General features: G+C 46.5%; 1 protein-coding gene across 1 annotated transcript; it reads right to left on the bottom strand.

The window, feature by feature from the left end:
• Positions 1 to 1,647: 1,647 nt before the first annotated feature.
• Positions 1,648 to 13,371, bottom strand: LOC311217054 (ficolin-1-like; the record flags this gene model as incomplete). Its single annotated transcript, XM_084298791.1, has 8 exons — positions 1,648 to 1,895; positions 3,261 to 3,395; positions 3,860 to 3,989; positions 4,457 to 4,581; positions 6,869 to 6,970; positions 9,313 to 9,348; positions 12,744 to 12,797; positions 13,236 to 13,371. The coding sequence occupies 8 exons, from the start codon at positions 13,369 to 13,371 to the stop codon at positions 1,648 to 1,650; spliced, it is 966 nt and encodes a 321-aa protein (XP_084154917.1).
• Between the last annotated feature and the right edge of the window lie 11,714 nt (positions 13,372 to 25,085).

Raw genomic sequence — 25,085 nt, 5'->3', positions numbered from 1 at the left:
TCTGAATCCGAGTGAAGGTGTAGGAAAACCAACCAGATGGACTTGGGCAGACTGTTCTTGGTGTGCTCTTAAACCTACTAACCTGTGTGTCTTTCAGAGCTGAAATTTAAATATTGAAGGTTTCTGTGTAATAAGAGGAGAATGTATTGGGGGACCAGAGAATGGGGACTCAGCACTTCTAGCTAGGTTAAAACAGGGGGTGTCAGCATCAGTTCATGTCTCCACAAAGGAGCTTGTGGTCCTCAGTGTTGTCTGTGGCAGTGCTATGGGCTTCTCTGAGAGGCTGCTCCTGGACAACAACATTGGTGGCTGATCTGGTCAGACAGAACTGGATGCTGTAGGATGTTGGTCCTGCTCCTGCTGAGGACACTTAAATCACTGGGAATAGGAGAAAAACATAACAGAGCCCCTGGAGATAGGGAAGTGACTATGGTAAATTCAGTGCATTCTCTACTCAGACATGCAGTTTGTCATGTACCTAAAAAAAAAGGAGTGAGCAGGGACAGGACCTAATGTATAGGGATGTGCAAAACCTCGGATTTATTTCTCAGCACGGCACCCATGTGCTGGGTGAGTGGCCTCTTCACTTTTCCCATACTCACAAGGTTTGGACTCAATGTTTTAAGGCTTACCAATGTTGTAAGTATTACCTTGCTACACATTTGTGCACTAAGTTGCACAATAAACCTGTGACCTTTAGGAACATAACACAAATAAATACTCTGGTTCCACTGACTGATTTGTCCCTGCAGTGCAAATTTATCACTAGCGTCCCCTTTCACTCATCATCTATAGGGGTAGGAGTCAAAGAACAAGACATTCTATTTAACTTGTTCTGCTAATAGTCAAATTATGGATGAGCTGTTTCCATCTGCCCGTGGATAGCCTGTTTTCAAATGCTACTTGAAAGAAAAAGAAATGGAAGATACTGGCACCTGCTGGCCACTTGTGTGAGGTTTAACTTGGGACTATTTTAGTGTCTTAGTACTACACACGTTACTGGACAATCTTGTATTCAGCTCTTGGTTCGTGGTGGCTTAAGAATGAGATGCTGAAAACGTGCCTTGGTAATGGCTGAAGCTGGCTCTGGGCCTGGCTGCAGCTGGCTTTTGGTGGGCAATGTCACTGTGGTTGCTGGAGTACATGGTGTGTGAGACAATAGGAAGGTAAGCAGGGAGGTGACAGTGCTAACAACACTGTACTGGAAGCTCAGTCCTTTCCATTTCAGTCTACATAGCTCCAGCATGGCCTGAAGGGAGGGTGTGAGAATTCAGTCCTTTCAGATCACTCTTGGGTCCAACAGAAAAAGAGGCTGCAAAACCACTGAAGGCTTCATATACATGGATTAGAGAGAAAATTACCAGTATTTGCCACTGAAGGAAATACCATCTGAGAGCTTTGCTGAGATGCAGTAGCCTTACCATCACTTGGTCTTTAAATCAAGGCAATGATTTTTCAGAAAAAAAGATGCTCAAGCTTAGTCAGCATCTGGAGGGCTTCTGCTTCCTAAAAGCTGCTATGGTCTATAGCCACAAGTTACAATATAATTCTTTGTTCAATTTTGCCCTCAAATAACATTATGTTTTCTGTCTTCTGTTGGCTGTTGAGTGGCATGTGTTGGTACCAGTTAGACATCCTCTTGCCCTGTTACAGTGGCCTGAATTTCATTTCTGTTTGCTTATGGGAGTAGTGGTATTCTTTGCTGGTCTTCCAGTTTATACCATCAGCATAGCTCCCATGAACGCCCAGCCAGTACATCCCATTCAGGTTAGAGTAGTGGCAGTCATTGTACCACCATGCTCCCTTATAGGTTGTGGCACAATTAAAGGAGCTCATGTCGTTGTCCTGGTCTGTTGTTGAAAATGGCATGTCCTTGTGGTATGATAAGGAGTCTCCTGCAGGGGAGTACAAGTTCACAGTTACTCCAATAGTGCAGAAGGGAACTTAATGTTTCTGTGCATCATTGCAAGGTATCAGTGGGCCTTGCTGGATCATAGAATCATAGAATATCCTGAAGTGGAAGGGACCTATAAGAATCATCAAGTCCAGCTCCTGGCACCACACAGGTCTACCCAAAATTTTTGACCATGTGACTAAGTGCACAGTCCAAATGCTTCTTAAATTCTGACAGGCTTGGTGCACTGACTACTACTACTCTCCTGGGGAGCCTGTTCCAGTGTGCGACCACCCTGTCTATGAAGAACCTCTTCCTGATGTCTAGCCTAAACCTCTGATGCCTCAGCTTGGCACCATTCCCGCGGGTCCTATCACCGGTGATTAAAGAGAATAGGTCGGCTCCTGCCCCTCCACTCCCCCTTGTGAGGAAGCTGTAGACTGCGACGAGGTCTCCCCTTAGCCTCCTCTTTTCCAGGCTGAACAGACCAAGTGACCTCAGCTGCTCCTCATATGTCTTCCCTTATAGTCCCTTCACCATCTTTGTCACCCTCTGGACACTCTCCAACAGTTTACATCCTTTTTGTAAAAACTGTAAGGCAGTTTTTATAAATCATGCTGTTCTCTTGTTTACCTAGGTATCCTCCTTGGTCATAGAGAAAAGGAGTATCCTGAGCTCTACTAGGACTGCTGATACACATGGAGAACTTATCTATGCCTGTGGAGCAAATAGGCCAGATTCTGCTTGCAGTTACACAACTCTTACACCACTTGGATTCTCTGCTGAATTATTGAGATCTGGACTGTCAGAAAGAGTTGCAGCGTACAAAGCCACATAAACAGAGCACTGCTATCTCAAATGTTGGTTTCACCCATTCTTACATGAAGGGTATTGAATTTTGCAGAGGATTTGTTTGCTTTTTAAAGAAAGAAACAAACAAAAACCACATCAGAAGTTAAGAAGATGTTGTGCTGATGCTGAAAGTATTGAATATCACCCCAGCCCTAGAAATACCAAACCTTCATGGTAAATATTTACTTCCATTAAAACTGAAAGCAGAACTTGGCCTGGCTGCTATGAAGATGTGGGAATGCTATGTGTCCCACTGCTCAGAGCCAGATTCTGCATTTGCTGCAAAACTTTGTGGCAGGGCTTGTAGTTACTGCTCTGGGTCACATGTCTGTGCATGATGGGTGTCCCCTTCCTTCCCTGCACTCAGAGGTCACTGTGCACCTGGGGTGCCTTAGACAGATTTTAAAAATTGACCCCAAATGTGGATGGTGCATGATAACACTCTGTACTGTAAATACTGAATGCTTTTGAATTGCTCTGGGAAATGGTCTTTCCTAGTAAGCTTCTAACTTACCAGCATTTCCACCAAGGAAGTCTCCTAGAACTAGTTTGTACTTCTCAGACTCTCCTAAAATTCTGAAAGAAGCGTACTTGGCATAGTAGTAGTTGTTCTCAAAGTCTCTCAGGTCAATACGGAGTTCGCAGTTTCCTAGAAGAGAAGGACAGCAGTTCTGTGGGGCTGGTGGTGAGTATGCAAATGAAATTCAGGGATGAGGGGTTTAAGGAGCCCTGAGATAACTCAAGAGGAGCTACCACTACTTGAGAGATTATTATATATTTCAAATTGCTGCAGAACTATCTGTCCTGCATTATAATTGTGAGTCCAAGTCTGTTTGTGAACATGATTGTCATCACAAACAGTACTAGTAAATAGATGTGTTGGCCTATCTCCAGGATAAGTCATGCAGACAGCTGATTGACTTCTCTTACTTGTAGTTTTACCTTTTTTAGAGGTAAATTTCCTGTGTGCAATGGACTGCAAGAGCCTGCATGCTTTTTAAAATTAACTGCTGGGGCCCAAGAGAGATGCAAGAAGTTCAGTCTTTAATGGCCTAGCGTTGTGCAGTGAGTGCACTCTAACAGCCCCAGCCTGGGGAAGAAGGCAGACCTTACCCAGAGAGGTGAGGAAGTGGATGTTGTCATTCCCCAGCCAGAACTCTGTTAGCTGGTTGCCAAATCCTTGCTTGTATGAATACCAATCTCGCAAAAAATTCACTGATCCATCCGAGCGTCTCTGGAAAACCTGCAGGAAATAAGAGTCTCACCCCTGTCAGGTCATTCTTCACTAAAAGAAGCTCCATTGCCTGACTGCAGAGAACAGGTGGCACAATCCTTTGCAGCAAACTCTCCCATTGCATTGGGCCACTCCAGAGGGTAGCTGGGGGCACTGAACCAACAGGGACTCACAAATTTGCTTCATCTATGCTTGGAAATGAGGAGGGATTTTCTGATTTAAGCAGGAATGGAAGAGAGTTTGTGGTGCTCAGTTTGTTCCCAGAGATCTCTCCCAAGAGAATCGCCTGTATTCACATGGATTTACCCAGGTTTAACACAAACTTCAGCTGTCACCTCTCTGACTTGGCTTCATTATGTGTTTTTCCTGTCTTTGATACTTTTCTTCTTTTTGTTGCTGTTTTAGTGCTATCGTTTAGAGCGTTAACAAAAATTATTGTAGGGTTATAAAAGCTTCCCTCCCCCCATCCTACTTACAATCCATCCTCCACCATCTGTGTCCATATCACAGAAGACAGTGGTGGCATTGCAGCCTTGGGGGTAGATAGTGTACCATCCACTCAGGATCTTCCCTTTATCCAGCAGCTCTTGGCAGTTCCTGGCTTGTGAGCAAATCAGAGAAACAGTTGAAGTGGAGAGAATAATGATGTGCTCACAGCATCTGGACAGCACATCAGCCTCGTGCTATGAACTAGTTTCTTTGGGCCTTCAGTCTCCCATCTGGCTCTTTGCACTGCAGAACTCTGGTGCACATCTACTTGGAGACAAATCCTGCTACTCTGTGAGTCAATATGTCACAGGGTTGATGGGCTCTTCCTAAGAGATAGTCTAATGGGCTCAGACCCCTTTCATCTGCATGGGGTCTTTAGAGGATCTGGGTGATGGAGCTGCTTGGAAGTGGGATGACAAACTCAAGATCTGGGAATTTGTTTGGACTCAGGAATGTGGGGCACTGAAGTTGTATGGGTAGCTGGCAGCATAGGAGCTGTGACATACAAAAAATACCCCACCTACCTGTAATGCAGAAAATACCTTTCAGCTCATTTCCTGTGAATTCAACAGGGGGCAGTTTTGAATACATATGTCTATATTATGTACGTATATATTTTTCCCCACCAAATCCACAGCAACTCATATACATGGGTGCCAAAGGACTGATGGAAGTTCTTTACTCTGAGGGAGATGAGACACTGGCCCAGGCTGCCCAGAGAAGCAGTGGATGACCCATCCCTGGAAGTGCTCAAGGCCAGGCTGGATGGGGCTTTGAGCAGCCTGGGCTGGTGGGAGAGGTCTGGCCTATGGCAGGGGTTGGAATTGGAAGGGCTTTAGGTCCCTGCCAACCCAAGCCATTATGTGATTCTATGATCCTAGCTTACAGCTGCATTTGTAGTATTATTTCACAGGAGAAAGTCTGGGAAGATTTACATTGAGCATCCTCAGTATATCAGATACGAAGAACCCTGCTCTACCCAGAACCCAGTGCTGTGTCAGTGCATGGTGTAGGGGTGAGAGGAATCACTGCCCTGGTGGGGGACACTGTCCACTTCTTGAAGGCAGGACCTGCCTCTGCTCTCCAGAGCTGCTCCATGACATGGTAGTAGTGATACAAGTGTCTGAGCATTATGAGCATCTGATGTGTGGGCACACAGCTGTGCCAGGCTGTCTTGTGAGCCTGGGTATTCTTCATAATGAAGGTCTGCTCCTGAACGTGGCCTATTACTTATTAGTCAAATGTATATACATGCCCAGGAAATGTAGACCTGAATAAGAGTGCTTGAGGCAGTGAGGCATGGCATCCTAATCTCTATTTCAGGTGTTACTGCAGCTCTCTAATCTGTTTGAGCCTCTTCATGTGATTCTGTTCTTATGGCATCCAAAGGTAGCCAGAGTGGGCTGAAGCTCTGCTTTGGTTCTAATTCAGGGAGATTTACTGATGCTCGCCTCCCTCTCCCTCTCCCTCTCCCTCTCCCTCTCCCTCTCCCTCTCCCTCTCCCTCTCCCTCTCCCTCTCCCTCTCCCTCTCCCTCTCCCTCTCCCTCTCCCTCTCCCTCTCCCTCTCCCTCTCCCTCTCCTTCTCCCTCTCCCTCTCCCTCTCCCTGTCCCTCTCCCTCTCCCTCTCCCTCTCCCTGTCCCTCTCCCTGTCCCTCTCCCTTTCCCTCCCCTCCCCTCCCCCCCTTCCCCTCCCCCCCTTCCCTTCCCTTCCCTTCCCTTCCCTTCCCTTCCCTTCCCTTCCCTTCCCTTCCCTTCCCTTCCCTTCCCTTCCCTTCCCTTCCCTTCCCTTCCCTTCCCTTCCCTTCCCTTCCCTTCCCTTCCCTTCCCTTCCCTTCCCTTCCCTTCCCTGGCTGGAAGGCACCTCTGTGTCCATCTGATCCAACCTCTCTGCTCAAGCAGGGCCACCTACAGCTGCTTGCCCAGGACCACATCCAAGCAGATTTTAAAGATCTCCAAGAAGGAGACTCCACAACCCCTCTGGGCAACAAGTTCCAGTGCTCTGTCACATGCACTGTAAAGTCCTTCGTGATGTCTAGACAGAACTTCATGTGTTTTTAGTGGCTTCATCTTGGAAACCAGGATAGTGTGGCTGTAAGGACCAAAACAGACCTTCTCCAGGTCACACAGAGAGCAGGTTATTTAAGAAGCACTCACAGGACATGACTGTTCTATGTAATCTGGTCTGGGTGGCTTACAAATAGCCACGCAGAAGCTGCATGTGGCTGAGAGAAGCAAATAGGTAAACAGTAATATCTCCTTACTCTGTCCTTCAGTGTCACTCTGAATTAGTTGCTGCCCTGTCCTGACTTCTGATGCAGGGATTCTGCCTTACTGCTTGTTATCACTAGTCTGTTCTGCAAAGCCAACAGTGGGATGAAGGAACAAGGAAGAAACTCACCCAAAGTTTCTGGAAACCCAGGCTCTCCTTTTGTCCCTGTTGGGCAAACAACATAATCAATTGCTGTCTGCCTTCCACACCCAGTCCTTTGCTCTTCCACAACTTGACATTGTTTGCTTTTCAAGCCAAATCCTGCTGCATTGGTGTGAGCTGTGATGTTAGGTGAATTGATAAGCTCATCTGCATGCACAAAGAGGCATGGTGCAGCAAAGGCAGGAGGAAGAATTCGTTAGTGATCTGTACTGGCTGGTTCCCAGCCCATCAAAGGCCCATCTGCTCAAATCCAGAAGAGCACAGAGGGACAAAGGCAGGTGGGAGCCCAAGCCACAGGCTCCTGTAATTACAGAACCAAGTATCTTTTCTGGCTGCTTCCCAGGGCTGCCCCCACAGAGCATCAGTCCCATGTCCACCTGTGACACCCAGCAGCCTGAGTCAACAGGAACAACTCTCCAGATTCCCTGGCACAGGGGGTGGCTGCCTGGGAGTGCAACACATTATGGGATGCAGGGGAAGAGGACAGGAATTATTGTGAGGTGTTCAGGGGAGGAACCAAAGGTGGGAAAATGGAGGGATTTAGGTGATTTGGGAAGGAAGAAGAAAGGGAAAGTAGAGGGTAAGGGGATTAAAAAGGTTGATTTTAGATAGCTGGTCAGTATGCTTGTTTGGCTGTGCCCTGCCCTGATCACCACAGTCTGCCCTGTCATCTTATTAAAAACCTTTCTAGTGGGTGAGAGCTCTATTCTGTGTGCCCATGTGTGTATGGGGTGTGAGTGCAGCACCTGGAGCCAAACCATGGGTCAGAGCTTTGTGGGGCAGCAACTGGCATAAGTGCAGGTGTGCAAGTGAGTGTGATGGCTAGCAAAGATCAACCCAGGTAAAGCTGGTGAAATAGTCTGGACTCCAGGGGGTGAGTGGGTCTGAACATGCTGCTGTGGGTGTGAGGGTACCTGGGAGTCTACAGGGGCAAGAGCACAGAGGGTTGGCTGTGGGGCTGGGGTGCTCCAATAGTTTTGCTTATGTGTGTGTGTGGTCTGGAGTCAGGCTGCAGCCTCAGGGTTCTGTGCCAGCAACTGGTGAGACTGAGATCTAGCTGCTAGTTAGACTGAGTGAATCCTCTTGCTGGAGGAATCCCCCTTGTACCTATTTATCTACGCAGAAAAATTCTCACCGGTGGACCACTATCCTGCTCAGCCAGAGAGGGAAGCAGGATGAAGCTGTTGGTGCTCTCTGTGCTCATGTGAGTGCTCTGAGTGGCTCTCGGTGAAGATGAACATGTATATTTGTATATTTGTTTAGAGGCACATGTGTATATATATTTATATTATGTATTTATGTGTATATATATATATATATATAATATATATAGTGTATACATGTCCTTTTCGTGTACATGCCTACTGGGAACTACTTCAGCCTGGTTACCAGTTAGACCTGGGCACAGGGACAGGGAGTGGCTCTCTTGCTGCTCTTGGGTTATTGGACCCAGTATAATATATTTTCCTTTGACACCTGATTAGGGGTCAGGAAGTCTAAATGACAAGAGTAATGCAATACATGTCTATGTCAGACCTGCTGGCTGCTAAGACAGCCTGACAAATGGGGTGCAAACATTTTGTGCCAGTGAGTATTAGGTGGGACACATAGAACAGTAGTAGATGGGTGTGGAAAGGAAGTCAAAACACACCTAGGGAAGGAGGCAGGGTCAGAAGCACCAAAAGGGGAACAGTTACTGCTGGCAGAGGTCTTTAGTGGGTGTTTCCGGAGCAGCTGTGACAGCTGGAGCAAATGTGCTATACTAGTGACCAACTCAGTAGCATTTGGCTCCTATTTCAAGCCAAAGACTTGTGAGAGAAGCCATGGTGCAGAGAGAGCTCATATGTGCCAGTGGCCTTAGCATGCAGGATGATGTCATCAGAAAAAATAATAACAATAATATATATATATATATATATATATATATATAAACATCACCTTGTTTACCCTATTAATAATGCTGGAGAGAGACAAGTTTCTGTGGCATTAACAGTAATTGAGTTTCATCTGAATCTCTGCCTTTTGACATAGCAGGGGAAGGTCAGAGTTCTGCCCAGATGTGTCTGGTCCCTTGGGCTGTGGTGTGCAAAGTCCTGCTGTGTCTGTAGTTGACAGTTCTGGACAGCAGCTTCAGGCTCCCAAGTTGGTGGCAGCCCCTGTTGCTGTCTGGCTGGTTTGGGAGAGGGGCTGCTCACATCACCAGGAGCCGGGCCTGAACCTCTATGGGGAGCTCCAGCAGACCAGGCCCTATGATGGGGGAGAGCTATTGTCAAATAGCCCAAAACAAGTACCCTGTGGGGTACTTTTATTTTTCTCTAGTTGCTCCCACATGGTGTGTTGTTCTAGAATGGCATGGGGTGGAAGTTGAACTAGGCAGACTCTCATCATAAATTCATCTCAGCACAATTTACCTTTTGGTCCTGGGAAGCCAGGATCTCCAGCCACTCCTGCAAGAGACAAGAGAAAAATGCTCATCACAGATGACTCAAAGGGACTGAATTACTGCAAATCCCTAAGTAGTGGCTCCCGGCCCTCTGTGTTTCCCAAATGAACAGGAGAGGCTGTTGTAAATGGTGCAAAGCCATGGTGCTCTGTGAGTGCCCCAGCTGAAGGCAGCCTGCGAGGCCCTGCCTGCTCTTCAAATCAGCAGCATCTCTCAGAAACAGCAGGACAATTGCTTCTCCTTCTGCTGGATTCATGCCTCTGTCTCAGTGATTGTTGTTGTTGTTGTTGGTTTTCAGTTCTAAGCTTGTGATCTGTGAGATTTCAGACAATAGCTGCTGTTTCAATGTGTCCTGTTTCAATCTCCTCCTGTGGGGTTCTGCTGATGTCTTGGGTGCTTCTGACAGGGAAATATGTACATATTCAGCATTCAAAGGGCTGTTTTCCCAGCTGTTCAGTGTGCCAGTGCTCAGTTCCTAGATGATGCCATGTGCTGGGAGCTGGAAATGGCATGATTTGCTTCCTGACTCTGCACCATGTCTATGAATGGTTCTTAATGCATGGCTCAACAGTCTTGTCTTATGCAGCCCTGTTCTCAGCTTGAGTTTATGAACAGAGAGAGATCAAAAAAGTGACTTCCTCATTTTGTGGAGGGAGGTCAGCCCGTTGCAAGGAAATCCCTATTCCCTCCTTGCTTCACTGTATGCCAGCTGTCTCCACTCCAGGCGTGGAGAATAGGGAATCATAGAATCATAGAATGGTTTGGGTTGTAAGGGACCCCAAAGATCATCTGGTTCCAACCCCCTGCCTATATCAGGGACAGCTCCCACCAAACGAGGTTGCTCATAGCCCCATCCAACCTGGCCTTGAACACCTCCAGGGATGGGGAATCCACAGCTTCTTTGGGTAACCAGTTACAATGCCTCACTACCCTTACAGTGAAGAATTTCCTCATAATGTCTTATCTAAATCTATCCTATTTTAATTTAAGACCATTCCCCCTTGTCCTATCATTATCTACCCCAGTAAAGAGTCCTTCTCCGTCCTTTTTATAAGACCCCTTTAAGTACTGAAAACCTGCCATGAAGTCACCCTGGAACCTTCTCTTCTGTAGGCTGAACAGCCCCAGATCTCTCAGTCTGTCTTCATAGGAGAGGTGGTCTAGCCCCTTGATCATCTTTGTGGCCCTCCTCTGGACCACATCTAAAAGCTCCACATCCTTTTTGTGCTTGGGCCCCCAGACCTGGGTGTAGGATTCCAAGTGGGGCCTCACAAGGGTAAAGGAGCACAGTCACCTCCCTCAACCTGCTGGCCACTCGTCTTTGATCCCACCCAGGATGCAGTTGGCCTTCTGGGCTGCAAGTGCACATTGCTGCATCATGTCAAGCTTTCGATCCACCCGAATCCCCAAGTCCTTCTCTGTAGGGCTGCCCTCAATGAGTTCTTCTCCTAGTCTGTACTCATGTCTGGAATTGCCCTGGTCCAGGTGCAGCACCCTGCACTTGGACTTGTTGAACCTCATGAGGTTCACGTGGGCCCACTTCTCAAGCTTGTCCAGGTCCCTTTGGATTTCTTCCCTTCATTTTGTCATATTGACTGCACCACTCAGGTTGGTGTCATCTGCTAACTTGCTGAGGATGCTCTCAATCTCCTTGTCTATGTCATTGATGAAGATATTGAAAAGCATTGGTCCCAATACAGATCCCTGAGGGATCCTGCTTGTCACTGACCTCCACCTAGACATGGAACCATTGACAGCCACTCTCTGGGTGAGGTCTTCAAACCAATTCCTTATCCACTGAATGGTCCACCTTTCAATTTCATCTCTCTCCAATTTGTAGATCAGGATATCATGTGGGATTGTGTCAAAGGCCTTACAGAAGTCCAAGTAGATGACATTAGTCAGTCTTCTCTTGTCAGCTGATGCAGTTACTCCATCACAAAAAGCCACCCAAAAAGCCACCAGATTGGTGATGTATGATTTGCCCTTGATGAATCCATGCTGGCTGTCTCAGTTTACCTCCTTGTCTTGCATGTACCTTAACATTGCCTCCAGGAGGATCCATTCCATGACAGGTGCAGAGGTGAGTCTCACTGGTCTGTAGATCCCTGGGTCCTCCTTTCTACCCTTTTAAAAATGTGGGTGATGTTTCCCTTTTTCCAGTCACCAGGGACTTCACCTGACTGCCATGATATTTCAAATATGATGGACTGAGGCTTGGCAACTACATCAGCCAATTCCTTCAGGACCTTGGGATGCATGTCATCAGACTCCATAGATTTGAAATTGTTGTTTCATCAGGTGGTTTCAAACCTACCCTTCACTTACAGTGGGAGGGACTTTGTTCTCCCAGCCCTCATTTACATGTTCAGGGAAATGAGATCTGTGGAAAGCCTGACCACCAGTGAAGAAGTTGTTGAGTACCTCAGACTTCCCCATGTCTGTTTTTAGCAGTTCTCCCTTCTCGTTTATCAGAGGGGGAACACTCTCCCTGGCCTTTCTTTTCTGAGCAATCTACTTATAGAACCCCTTTCTGTTATTCTTTGCATCTTTGCCAATCTCAGTTCCATCCTTGCTTTGACTTTCCTGATCCCATCCCTGCACATCCAGACAGCAAACCTGTACTCTTCCTAAGCCACATGTCCCTTCTTCCACTTCCTGTGCATTTACTTCTTGCACTTGAGTTTGACCAAAAGGTCTTTGCTCAGCCATCCTCATTTCCTGCCCTCCCTGCATGCCTTCTTACACAGGAGGATGGAGAGTTCTTGTGCTCTAAGAAAAACATCCTTAAAGAGTTACCAGCTCTGTTCAGCTCCTTTGTCCCTAAGGACAGTGTTCAAGGGGATCTCAGCCACTAGATCTTTAAATAGCTGGAAGTTCGCTGTTTGGAAGTTCAGGGTCCTGACTTTGCTATTAGCCAAGACCATATTCCTTGAGATCACAGTCAACCAGGGTGTGGTCACTGCAGCCCACATTGCCTCCAATCTTAATCTTTTTTATTTGTTCATCTGCATTGGTGAGCATAAGGTCCAGTAATGCTTCTCCTCTGGTTGGTTCGTCTCATATCTGGACCAGGATGTCTCCTGGAGTCTTTAGGAGTCTCCCAGCTTGCTTACACAGCCTGCTGTGTAGAGAGATGTCTGCTTATACGGGGCTGATAAGGGGGACTTCAAAAAGAAGAGTAGTATCTTCCTCTGAGATGTGGTCCCACCCTACAACACTGTTCCTAGTACCCATCCCATGCCAGATGCATGCCCCAAATCTTCCTGCTCTATGCTACTTCAGGGCTGTTTCTTGGAGTATGACCAACTCTCAGGTATTTTATCTCTGTAGATCCAGTCTCCCTATGTATGCACTTCAGTGGGTTTATAGATTGAAGCTGAGTATGTCATGCATTACCTTTTGTACCAGGTGGTCCTGCTTTCCCAGGGAGTCCCTGGGTTCCCATTTCTCCTACAAGGAAAAACTCAGTTTATATGTGCATATTGCAATCTGACCAGAGGGGAGGCAACACAGAAGCCTGGGCAGCTAGGCCTCAGCTTGTGCAGAAACAAGGAAGATGTTTTTTGTTCATCGGATGGTATTTTACAACATATCTCACTCCCTTTCTTCTACTAAAGCTGTACTACACAGGTACTGCCAATGTCAGTCTTATTTTACAATTCACTTATGAATTCCTGTGAGCTTTGTACATCTTGGAGCCAGTTTGTGGCTTTTGCCCCAGTGGAGCAGCTTCCTCTGTTGTTGTGACTCACTTTGCCTGCAAGTCCACTATGACATGGGAGTCTTTGAAGGACTCCTATGGGTATGAGGTGACCTTCAACAGCTCCTCCCCCCCACAACAAAGCAATCTAATATCAAAGCATTCATTGCTGGGTTTTGGAATCTCACCTTTTGTTCCTGGGAGACCTGGTTCTCCCTTTGAGCCAGAGGCACCTGGGATCCCTGGGCATCCTTGGAGAACAGCCAGCCGGTCAGCATCACCTAGTCCCACTATTCTCACCTCTGAATTAATGAAGACAGTCATCATGGAGATTATTATGACTCTGAAATGTCTTGGAGAGGAAACTGAACCCTTTGGGCTTCAGAAACAGTGCAAAAGGCAAAGATAGGCAAGTGATATCCTATCTGAGGAACGGAGTCTGGCATAATTATGTGTATTAAGAGACGGTATTGAGGTTGTTGCATATTAGAATTAGACACTGGATCTCTCTGGCTTCAGGGGAGTTTAGTGGAAGAAGGCTGTGATATGTGACATTACATGCATGACAAATACATTGTAACTTAATAAAACAGAAGATGTGAGGTGCTCTGTGGGGTAACACAGCAAAAAGTAAATGGCACTGATGAGTATGTGGATAGTAAAGATTCTGAGTTAAAGAGATCCTAAAGATCTAGCCTGATTTCCTGACACCAGATCAGTTTAAAATCACGCCTATTGTCTTTCTGGAGAATATAGACCAAAAACTGTGTTGTGCAGTGTTCCCAAGTAGCCAGGGTGCCACAGATGGAAAACATAGAAGAGGGTGGAAAACTATGAATGGGGCAGCCTGTTTCTGGAGAGCCCACTAGAGAGTTGTCAGGATGCTAAACCTTTTGGTTGGAGCCAGCAGCTTTGCGAAGCCACTACTGAGACTTCATCACCCATCTTCCCCCTTTCAGCTGAATTAAAGAGATGCATAGAAGGAACAAATCCTGCCCCCCATCCCCACCCCAGCTCAGCTCAGCTATAACAGCCTGCCTTAGGGCATTTAGCAGTAGGATTTGTGCCCCACTTACCTGGGCAGGTGTCCTGGGGATTGCAAATGGTGACTGTTATGCTGAGCAGGAAAAGAAGGACTGCGGCTACACTTCCCATTGCTGGCACAACTCTCTGCTCTCTACTTAGCTTTCCTTCTCCATGTCCCAGGCACTGTGGTTAGTATTGATCCATCTAGGCCTTTTATACCTAATAAAAAAATTCAGTGTAAGCTCCACCTCTGTGCTTGCCTGGGTCCCCACTCTGCGTCAGAGCTTTTCCCAGATAATCAGCTTTCCACAGGCCTGATGGGGAAAGTTCTTGCCTGGCTGCCCCAGCCTGCCTTGTCTCAGGCCTTTGCAAATTTTGGATACATATCTCCTCCTGTACTGTGTTTCTAGATAAAATGAACCAGCAAAAACATACATTTAGCTAAATGGAGACAGCTCCCCTCTTCCTTCCTGCTAGTGGCACTTTACAAAGAGCAGCACTTACTGTGTGTATGGGGGAACTGAGACATGAGGAAAAGAAAAGCCCAAGGTCAACAAAGATCACAGTCAGAAGCTGCAGTGCCTGACTCATGCTCCAATGCTCTGCCTGCCAGGCAGTGTTGGGTCACTTTGCAACCTTTCAAACAGAGGTTTCAATTTATACATGTATGTAATCCAGGACTGACCTGGAGTTAAAACTCTGCATATCCAAGTGAAGTTTGGTGGGAAGAGCATGTCTGACTTTTTCCCTGCCTTTTTTTTTTTTTTTTCTCTTCCCCCCTCCAGTTCCTGTTCATTGTAATAAAGAGTAGGATTTCAGTTTCTCTGCTGTGCACTCTGTTCATTTGTGTCAGCATTACGAGGTTCAAACTGTCTCAAGGCTGACTCTCGTGTTACCTCTATGTACAGAACCTTTAAAGTTTATAGCAGAGTTTTTAGCAGCTCTGTTCAGCTCCTTTGTTCCTAAGCACAGTGTTCCAGGGGATTTCATCTTTAATATAGCTTTAAATAGCTTGAAGTTCACTCTTCGTAACTTCAGGGTGCTGACTTTACTCTTTGTCAGGCCCATGTTCCTCAAAATCACATAGTCAACCAGGGTGTGGCCACTGCAGCCCAGAAATGCAATAGATGTTTATGATTGTTTGTGTTCCCAAGACACAATTTTCTTAAGGGCAGTGCAGGTCTTACTTTCCTTTCCCTGTCTAGAGAGAAAAAAAAAAAAAAGCCTGTAGATAAATCAGAAGGAATGTGATCTGACCACCTGAATTCAAATTTGTTTCTTTTTTTTTTTTAAAGCGGGAAAAAAGATTATCATTCATGGCAAGTGTTGTGCATGTCGTTCTCAGGGAGAAATGAGAATAGCTTCTTTCTTCAGCTTTTCAGAAGGAGAAAGAGAGAGAAAAAGGATGAGCAGGCGTCTCTGATCTGCTAGGGCAGGAGAGGTCTATGCAGAGTCATTTAAACTGACTGGGGACCTGTGCATTCCTCTTCTCTCCCTCTCTACATCGCAAATGTTCATTCAGCACAGGCTGCTACCTGTGTGGGACACAGTTGTTTCTGCCCTATGGGGCAGGTGAAGATGAAGAAATGACAGCTGCTAGTACTGAGAAGTCTCCTCCTACACAGTACCCTGTATCCTGTGCTGTGAGCTTGGTAATAGCTACAATACTTTGTTACAAAATCTAGCAGTAAGAGCTACCTGCTTCGCTTGGTAAGTCACTCCAAAAAAGCAATGGTTAAACTGGCATCACAGGTTATCCTGTCTTTACAATCTGCCAAGGGCTCCTGGCTAGATCTGTCCTGGCCAGATCTGCATCAGTCTGAGAATGCATATTGTGGAGGCAGCACTGACTCCTGGAGATGTCAGCTTGCTTTCAGACAAGGAGGCAATACTGCAGTGTTCTTGTGGACATGGCTAACTTTGGGAGCAGGGGGGAAACTGCAATTGAAAAAACAGTCCAAAGTAGGTCAGGTCCCTGAGGGCAGATATTGTAATTTACCCAGTGATCAATATGCCCTAAATTGTTTTTCCTCACACTGTGTCCTAATGAAGATCAAATAGTGCAGATTGCTTACACCATCAGCAATTCTTTTTTTCTATGTAGGTTCTCACTTGAGTCCTAGGAAATATCTCTTGTTGATTGCGAAAGTCCAGTATCACTTTGGGAATGCAGAAACAGGAGTTTTAAGTACATTGCATGAATAGGGAGTGCCTCTAAACACCATGACTTCAGCTCCAGAGATGTAAATGTCACAAGTGAAGTCTCAAGAACGTAACTGACTTGTAAAGCACCAAGAAAATAAGCTTAGCAAATCAGAAGGCACAAATGACAACAGATCTTCAAAAAGTGCATGTGGGAACATGATAACTGCACAACAGAGGATTTAACACTGATTTATTCAAAATCGTGGGTGAAATCAAGGCTCCTGGTAGTTTTTACACTGGTTTCTTTACCATCAGGAGGCTAGAGCTTCACAAAAACACCAGAAAAGCTGCAAAGGCTGTTAATACCTAAAACAATAGGCAGCAAGTCCCAGTCATGACATTCCTCTGCTTTGTCTCATGGCTAGGGACATTGCCACACAAATTCTAAAGATGCCAGAAAGGCAGACAGATTGTGCTGAGGAACTGAGAAATTCTGACAGATCTGACTTCATGCTGACATGTGGAAAACACACTCCACAATCAGTAAGACTGTAAAGTAAGTATATTTATTCAGTGCTGGGCAGCACGGGGGGTAGTCCCACCAAAGTCGTGCACACACCACAAGGCAACTTAATGCAGTAAAGAATTACATATGCATGAAGTTTCACAATGCGCCTATACATATTCATATATACATCGCCTTGCCGAGGTGATCAGCTCCAGGGCAGACGTGTTCTGCAGAGGAGAGGGGGATCAGACAGGCAGGGCTATTTTTTCCGGCGTCGAGCCCACTTGAGGGAGCCGCCTGGACCCAGCAGCCCTCACGAGGGAGGCTGACGAGTTGTAGGCGGAGCTTTCAGCGCCCCCTTCCCGGCCGTTCAAAAGCTGCCCCTAGGGAGCACCAGTGACCAGGAACGCGGCAAACAGGGCGTGGCGCGTCAGAAGGGAGTGGCGCGGCAGATAGCGCAGGCAGGGCGAGCGGGAAGGGCAGAGCGTTCCCCCCCCCGCCCATACGAACAACTCCTCTAATGGCGGTCTACCACTAGCTAAGCTGCAATGATGTCCACCAGGCACAGTGTTCTCTCTAGGAAGTCCGTACATACCCAGACTGACTGTCCGCTCAAAAATGCAGCAGTTCAGGTCTCTGGATGCAGGGAGTGCCTGAGCCTTTTGCTGCCACCTGCGGGGGGCAGAGAAACTGTGTGTGTGAGGTGTGAGCAGGTGGATGACCTGGTCCGCCTGGTGGTAGAACTCAAGGAGGAGGTCGAGAGGTTGAGGTATAACAGGGAGTGTGAGCAGGAGACAGACTTGTGGAGCAACTCTCTGCAGGGCCTGAAGGACAGGTACCGGGGTGAGACACTCCAAATGGGAGTGGACCCCCTGCCCTGTTGCTGTCTGGCAGAGGGAGGGGACCTGGGAGTTGAGGAGGAATGGAAACAGGTTCCTGCTCAACATTGCAGGCGATGCCCCCTCCTACTGGCCCCACCTTCCCAGGTGCCCTTACGCAATAGGTTTGAGGCCCTGGAGCTTGAGAGACCGGTGGGTAAGGATGAGGTAGAAAGTCTACCCAGGAGGATGCCTAGGGCAAGGAAGTCGATTCAGGACTTCCTCCACCAAGACAGAAAGAAGGGTGATTGTTGTGGGTGACTACCTTCTCAGGGGAACAGAGGGTCCTATTTGTCGGCCTGACCCTACCTGTAGGGAGGTCTGCTGCCTCCCTGGGGCCAGGGTCAGGGACATTGCCAGAAAGCTTCCCATCCTGGTTCTCCCCTCTGACTATTATCCTCTTTTAATAGTCCAGGCTGGCAGTGATGACATTGAAGAGAGAAGCCTGAAGACTATCAAATAGAACTTTAGGGGACTGGGATGGTTAGTGGATGGAGCAGGAGTATGGGTGGTGTTTTCGTCTATCCCTGTGGTGGCAGGGGTGGGTACAGAGAGGACACGGAAAGCCCACCTGATAAACACGTGGCTCAGAGGCTGGTGCCAACACAGAATTTTTTTTTTTTTTTTTGGACAATGGGGTGCTCTACTTGGCACCTGGCCTGATGGCCACAGATGGGTCCCTATCTCTAAGGGGAAAACAGATCTTAGGCCAGGAGCTGGCGGAGCTCATTGAGACGGCTTTAAACCAGGTAAGAAGGGGGATGGAGCTGAAACAAGGCTTGTTAGAGCTGTGCTAGGGGTAACAATGGCAAGGCTGGAAGAGAAAGCAATGGCCCAACTGAAGTGCATCTACACTAATGCACGCAGCATGGGTAACAAACAGGAGGAGCTGGAAGCCATTGTGCAGCAGGCAGGCTATGACTTGGTTGCCATCATGGAAACGTGGTGGGACCACTCTCATGACTGGAGTGCTGCAATGACTGGCTATAGGCTCTTCAGAAGGGACAGGCAGCATGGAAGGGGTGGTGGTGTGGCTCTCTATATCAGAGAGGTTTTGATGTCATGGAACTTGAGGCTGGGAATGATAAGGTTGAGTCCCTATGGGTTAGGATCAGTGGGAAGGCCAACAAGGCAAGCATCCTGGTGGGGGTCTATTATAGACTGCCGAACCAGGACGAGGAGACTGATGAGGTGTTTTACAGGCAGCTGACAAAAGTTGCGAAATTGTCAGCGCTTGTTCTCGTGGGGGACTTCAACTTCCCATATATATCCTGGAAGCACAACACAGCCCAAAGAAAGCAGTCTAGGAGGTTTCTGGAGAGCCGACTTTGGACTGTTCAGGACACTGGTTGGCAGAGTCCCTTGGGAGGTGGATCTGAAGGGCAGAGGAGTCCAGGAAGGCTGGGCGCTCTTCAAGAAGGAAATCTTAATGGCGCAGGAGCGGTCTGTCGCCATGTGCCCAAAGACGAGCCGGAGTGGAAGAAGACCAGCCTGGCTGAACAGAGAATTGTGGCTTGAGCTTAGGAGAAAAAAGAGGGTTTACAATCTTTAGAAAAGAGGGCGGGCCACTCGGGAGGACTATAAGGATGTTGCGAGGCAGTGCAGGGACATAATTAGAAAGGCCAAAGCTCATCTGGAGCTCAATCTGGCTACTGCTGTCAAAGACGACAAAAAATGTTTTTACAAATACATCAATGCAAAACGGAGTACTAAGGAGAATCTCCAGCTATTACTGGATGCCAGGGGGAATTTAGTTACAAAAGATGAGGAAAAGGTGGAGGTGCTTAATGCCTTCTTTGCCTCAGTCTTTAGCAGCAAAAACAGTTGCTCTCTGGTTACCCAGTACCCTGAATTGGTGGAAGGGGATGGGGAGCAGAATGTGGCCATCACTACCCATGAAGAAACGGTTGGCAACCTGCTACGTCACTTGGATGTACACAAGTCGATGGGGCCAGATGGGATCCACCCGAGGATACTGAGGGAACTGGCGGGGGAGCTGGCCAAGCCTCTTACCATCATTTATCAACAGTCCTGGTTATTGGGGGAGGTCCCAGTCGACTGGTGGCTAGCAAACGTGATGCCCATCTACAAAAAGGGCTGGAAGGTAGACCCAGGAAACTATAGGCCTGTCAGTTTGACCTCAGTGCCAGGGAAACTCATGGAGCAGATTATCTTGAGAGTCATCACGCGGCACTTACAGGGCAAGCAGGCGATCAGGCCCAGTCAGCATGGGTTTATGAAAGGCAGGTCCTGCTTGACAAACCTGATCTCCTTCTATGACAAAGTGACGCGCATGGTGGATGAGGAAAAGGTTGTGGATGTGGTCTACCTTGACTCCAGTAAGGCTTTTGACACCGTTTCCCACAGCATTCTCCTCAAGAAACTGGCTGCTCGTGGCTTGGACTGGCGTACGCTTCATTGTGTTAAAAACTGGCTGGATAGCTGGGCCCAAAGAGTCATGGTGAATGGAGTCAAATCCAGTTGGAGGCCAGTCACTAGTGGTGTTCCCCAGGGCTCGGTGCTGGGGCTGGTCCTCTTTAATATCTTTATTGATGATCTGGATGAGTGGATCAAGTGCACCCTCAGTAAGTTTGCAGATGACACCAAGTTAGGTGCATGTGTCGATCTGCCCAAGGGTAGGAAGGCTCTGCAGGAGGATCTGGATAGGCTGGACCGATGGGCTGAGGCCAACTGTATGAAGTTCAACAAGGCCAAGTGCCGGGTCCTGCACCTGGGGCACAATAACCCCAAGCAGAGCTACAGGCTGGGAGATGAGTGGTTGGAAAGCTGCCTGGTGGAGAAAGACCTGGGAGTATTGGTGGATAGTCAGCTGAATATGAGCCAGCAGTGTGCTCAGGTGGCCAAGAAGGCCAACAGCATCCTGGCTTGTATAAGAAGCAGTGTGGCCAGCAGGTCTAGGGAAGTGATTGTCCCCCTGTACTTGGCTCTGGTGAGGCCGCACCTTGAGTACTGTGTTCAGTTTTGGGCCCCTCGCTGCAAGAAGGACATGGAGGTGCTCGAGCGAGTCCAGAGAAGGGCGATGAAGCTGGTGAGGGGTCTGGAGAACAAGTCCTACGAGGAGCGGCTGAGGGAGCTGGGTTTGTTCAGCCTGGAGAATAGGAGGCTCAGGGGCAACCTTATCGCCCTTTGTAAGTACGTTAAAGGAGGTACTGTAGTGAGGTGGGGGTCGGTCTATTCTCCCATGTGCCTAGTGACAGGACAAGGGAGAACAGGCTAAAGTTGTGCCAGGGGTGTTTTAGGTTGGATATTAGGAAGAACTTCCTTACTGAGAGGGTTGTTAGGCATTGGAATGGGCTGTCCAGGGACGCGGTGGAGTCACCATCCCTGGAGGTGTTTAAAAGACGTTTAGATGTTGAACTTAGTGATATGGTTTAGTGGAGGACTTGTTAGAGTAAGGTCAGAGGTTGGACTCAATGATCTTGAGGTCTCTTCCAACCTAGACAATTCTGTGATTCTGTGATATGCATTACCTGTCCCTGCTTCATATTAAAATTAGTTGAAGAAGTCATTTCTATAAGCTCTTCCATCTGTGCTTGTGCAGTGTCTCCTGGTGGTGGTCACTGGGGGTCATGGGGATGAAGGTTGGTGACTCTTCCTCGTCACCACTAGTTGACCTCTTGTCGTTGCGCAGACTCAGTTGCTCCTTTGCTCTTGTCCATCTGCAGGACCAGTTTCTGCCAGTTTCTTAAGACAGGCTCACTCTTTTCAAGGGACTAACCCTTGATAAGGGGCCCAAGGCTTTAATTAATTTACACAATGCACAATAGTTAGGAAAGACACTAAGTAGCATCCACTAGTTTAATACTGTCAGCGCTCTATCTCTATTTTGTAAGATGCTCCTAACTCCCTCTCTCTGTCCCTCCTTTTCTATACAGTTAGTAAATTCTTTTACTATTTCTAGGTTCAATACAGTGTTTGGCTATCTAACATTCTTTCAAAGTATTTGTTAGGCTCCAATTTCCATCTTTTTCCACTCGCTGTAGGAATCTCCTGTACTCTTAAAACACCATAAGGTATATCAGTTCACCATGCAAAGAACCATGGATAAAACTACAACCAAACAACTGCTCCAGCCATGTTAGGTTTGGCAACCAGGAAGTCAATTTTTCTACCAAATCTGCAAATCCCCAGGACATATCATTCTAAGCTACTGCATGCACAATTTTATTCTTTTCTCCAGGTCAGTCTCAATCTGTTTTTGTTTGTTAACATATACACAGAAAGTTCATCTGGTGTATATGTTAACATTTTTACATGGGAGTAGTTCAAATCTCTCACCTAGATGTTCACAATCCTTGCCAAATGGACATGTTCCACTTATTAGGTAAACTGTCACTCACTGCCTTTGTGAGTTTCTCATAAGTATTGTGCTCCCACTGTTCAGTTTCCTTGACCAATGAAAACATTAAGACCATGAAAAATGCAACCTTCCAGGTTGCACCTTAGTAACCTTCCATGGGGTCTTTCACTCTGGAGTGATGATGGATCCAGGCATTCTGCTCCTTGATTCTGATCGCTGTAAAAGTGGTAAGGAGCACCTGAAATTGTCCTTCCCACTGTAGTTCCAGGTCTTCTCTGCAAGAGACTTTACAAACACATAATCTCCAGGTTGTATACTGTGCAATGGTCCATCTAACCCTCTACCCCAAGTCCCACTCACATGCTTTCCAATTTCATTGATATTCCTCTTTGTATTCCATTGGGTCATCCGTATAAGATTTCAAAGGGGCTTAGTCTTTCCTTTGCTCTTGGTCGAGTTCATATACACAAAAGGGCTAAGGGAAGAGACTGAGGCCAGACCAAGTTTGCTTCTTGTCCCAGTTTCACAATTTCCTGTTTGATTACCTCCCAGGCCTTGGCTGCTCTGGTTGGGAATGCTTCTGGCCATCCTGAAAAGGTGTCAGTTAATACTAATAAATACCTATACCCCCCTTTTCTTGGGAGTTGGAAAAAAAAAAACAAAAAACAATTTAGCACTGTTTGGAACTTGATTCTTGTCTGTGGTTTACTTTTATACCTGTCTAACAATAGTATACAAATTAGGTCCTATCCACTTTCTATTTAAAAAAATTATACTACTTCAGCTCCCCAGTATGCTTTATTATGTTCTCTAATTACCATTCAATTTAATATAGTATAACAATTCTCCCATCTTTTGTTTACATTAAACCTGTAGGTAACATTTTATGTTTATATTTTAGTATATTTTACTTCATTTTCTATTTTTTTTTTAAAGCTTGGTTTTCTGTTCCTGGTACTAGTGCCAAAATTTGACTCTCAGATGCCTGTTCTGTCACCCCTTTGGCTCCTGCATCAGCCAATCTATTTCCCCTTTCAATATCAGTATCCCCTGCTTGATGTCCTTTACAGTGCATAATGGCAACTTTAGTAGGCAGGTATACTGCCTGGAGTAACTTCAGTATCTCTTCTGCATGTTTAATTGAGGAAGATAAAAGTCCTCTCTCCTTCCAAATTGCCCCATGTGCATGCACCACACCAAAGGCATATTTCAAATCTGTCCAAATGTTAATTATTTTCCCTTTTGCCAGCTCAAAAGCTCTTATCAAGGTGATGATTTCCACCTTTTGGGCTGATTTTTGTTACCACATATCCTGTGAGGTGAACTCCCTAGCGGACAAAGATACCATGTCCATGGTCTTGATGCAATCATGAATGGGTAATCTGGAAACTCTGTTACTAAGGAAAGAGGCTGGGTTCAGAGGCTGTTTTTTTTTTAGAGCCAAAAAAAATTTAGTAAACTAATGGTCCATTCTACACATTACTTTTTGTCTTCAGTAGCTATTATTTGCATATTTCAACAGTGTCCCCTTTTCCTGAAGGAGTCTTTCAAGCTTCAAGATCACAGGCTAGTTGTTTCTGAAATATGGTGGGGCTATTCTTGAACCCCTGTGGTAACACTGTCCAAGTAGGCTGAGTTTTTCGTCCTCTATTAGCATTTTCCCATTCAAAGGCAAAGAGTTTCTGGCAGGCAGATAAAGGCATTCTTGTAATCGAGTACCATGAACCAAACTTGACTGTTTGTCTCATTTTGTCAAAAGGTTATTTCCATTTTAACTTGTTCAAAATAAATTTTTGCATCCAATTTTTCCAGCAAGTCCCTTCCTAATAAGGGTTTTGGCAATATCAGGGTCTTCCTAATAAGGGTCTTCTGATATCAGGGGCCAATTGCCCTAGAAAGAGGCTAGCCAATTACCTCTTTATTTATTTATTTGTTTGTTTATTTATTTTATTGCATTTCTAAGTTCATCCAAAAATTCCTTAGGGCAATGTGAGGTAACAGTTCACTTCAGAGAGTCAGCACCATTGCAGGTGCCCACTGGGAGCTTTACAATCTTGCCTTGCTGGGAAAGGAGTGATCTGATCTGCAAGGGTAGGTTATCATCCAAAACAGCAAGGAGAGATGTTCTTCTGGCTTAGGCTTGCCTGGGCTGTGCTGTTTATAGCTCTTCACTCTGTGCCAACAACAAAGCTTTCAGTTGATATTTGATGAATACTTACATTTCCAAGGGAGATTTTTTTTCAGACCATAACTAATCTTAGCATCTGTGGTGGGGACAGTTGCCCAAACTAAGATAGTAGTTTTTTCGGCTGTCCCTTGGTTTTCCCTTACTGCTTCTGAGCTTTGTGAACATAATGTGTCTTCAAGAGACCAAGTCTTTCATTGCTAAGGCCATGTTGCACCTTTTGCTTGTCCTTACTACATGATGTACATTGTAGCTCACAGCTCCCAATAGTTCCTGAGGCTCCAAAAGAGCTCAGGTAAGTGGCACAGTTTCTGAAGACAGTTCTTTTCATCAGGGAGGGGGAAAGTGGGGAGGAAAAGAGAGAATCCCCCCTTGTTCATATACATGCTTCACATGTTGTGTTGCTGAACAAGGTTTCACTCCGCTTTCCCAGGGAAGCTTCAAAGCTCCATGCTGTGAGAAGTGAAGGCTTATGGTTTAATTGGTCTTGACTGTAATCCACAGACCCAACCATAGCTGGTGCTTGCTTTACCACATCTAGTAATGGGCATCCAGGCCACACAGAGATTTATGAACGCAGACTACCTATTTGAATTTGCATCTAAGGGGTTCCTTATCCTCACATTTCTATACGTTGGTTTTATTTTGGGGAGACAATGATTTCCTCATTTCAGGAGTTGATCAGGACATATCTCTATCAGTTGCTGCATACCAGTTGTGTGCCCTTGATGAACATTTGTTTTGGTATGTGCTTAGTTTCCTCTGGGAGCTAGTGTCAGGGAGCCGTTGCTTAATTCTCCTTATAGTGATTAATTGAGGTTGTGTACCAGGAAGGATTTCATTTTAGAGGTTTCTTCCTATCAGCCTTTCTGTGAGACTCTGTTTTGACAAGATATTTTCTGCTTCATTACATTTTTAACATCTTTTGTAAGCTCTGGTAAGACCTGTTCTTATCTTGGAAACACTGGCAGCTGT

Source organism: Netta rufina (genome assembly GCF_964035555.1).
Source record: "Netta rufina genome assembly, chromosome: 20".
Taxonomy (NCBI): domain Eukaryota; kingdom Metazoa; phylum Chordata; class Aves; order Anseriformes; family Anatidae; genus Netta; species Netta rufina.
Note: the sequence above shows the minus strand (reverse complement) of the source record. Positions and strands in the feature narration are given on the sequence as shown.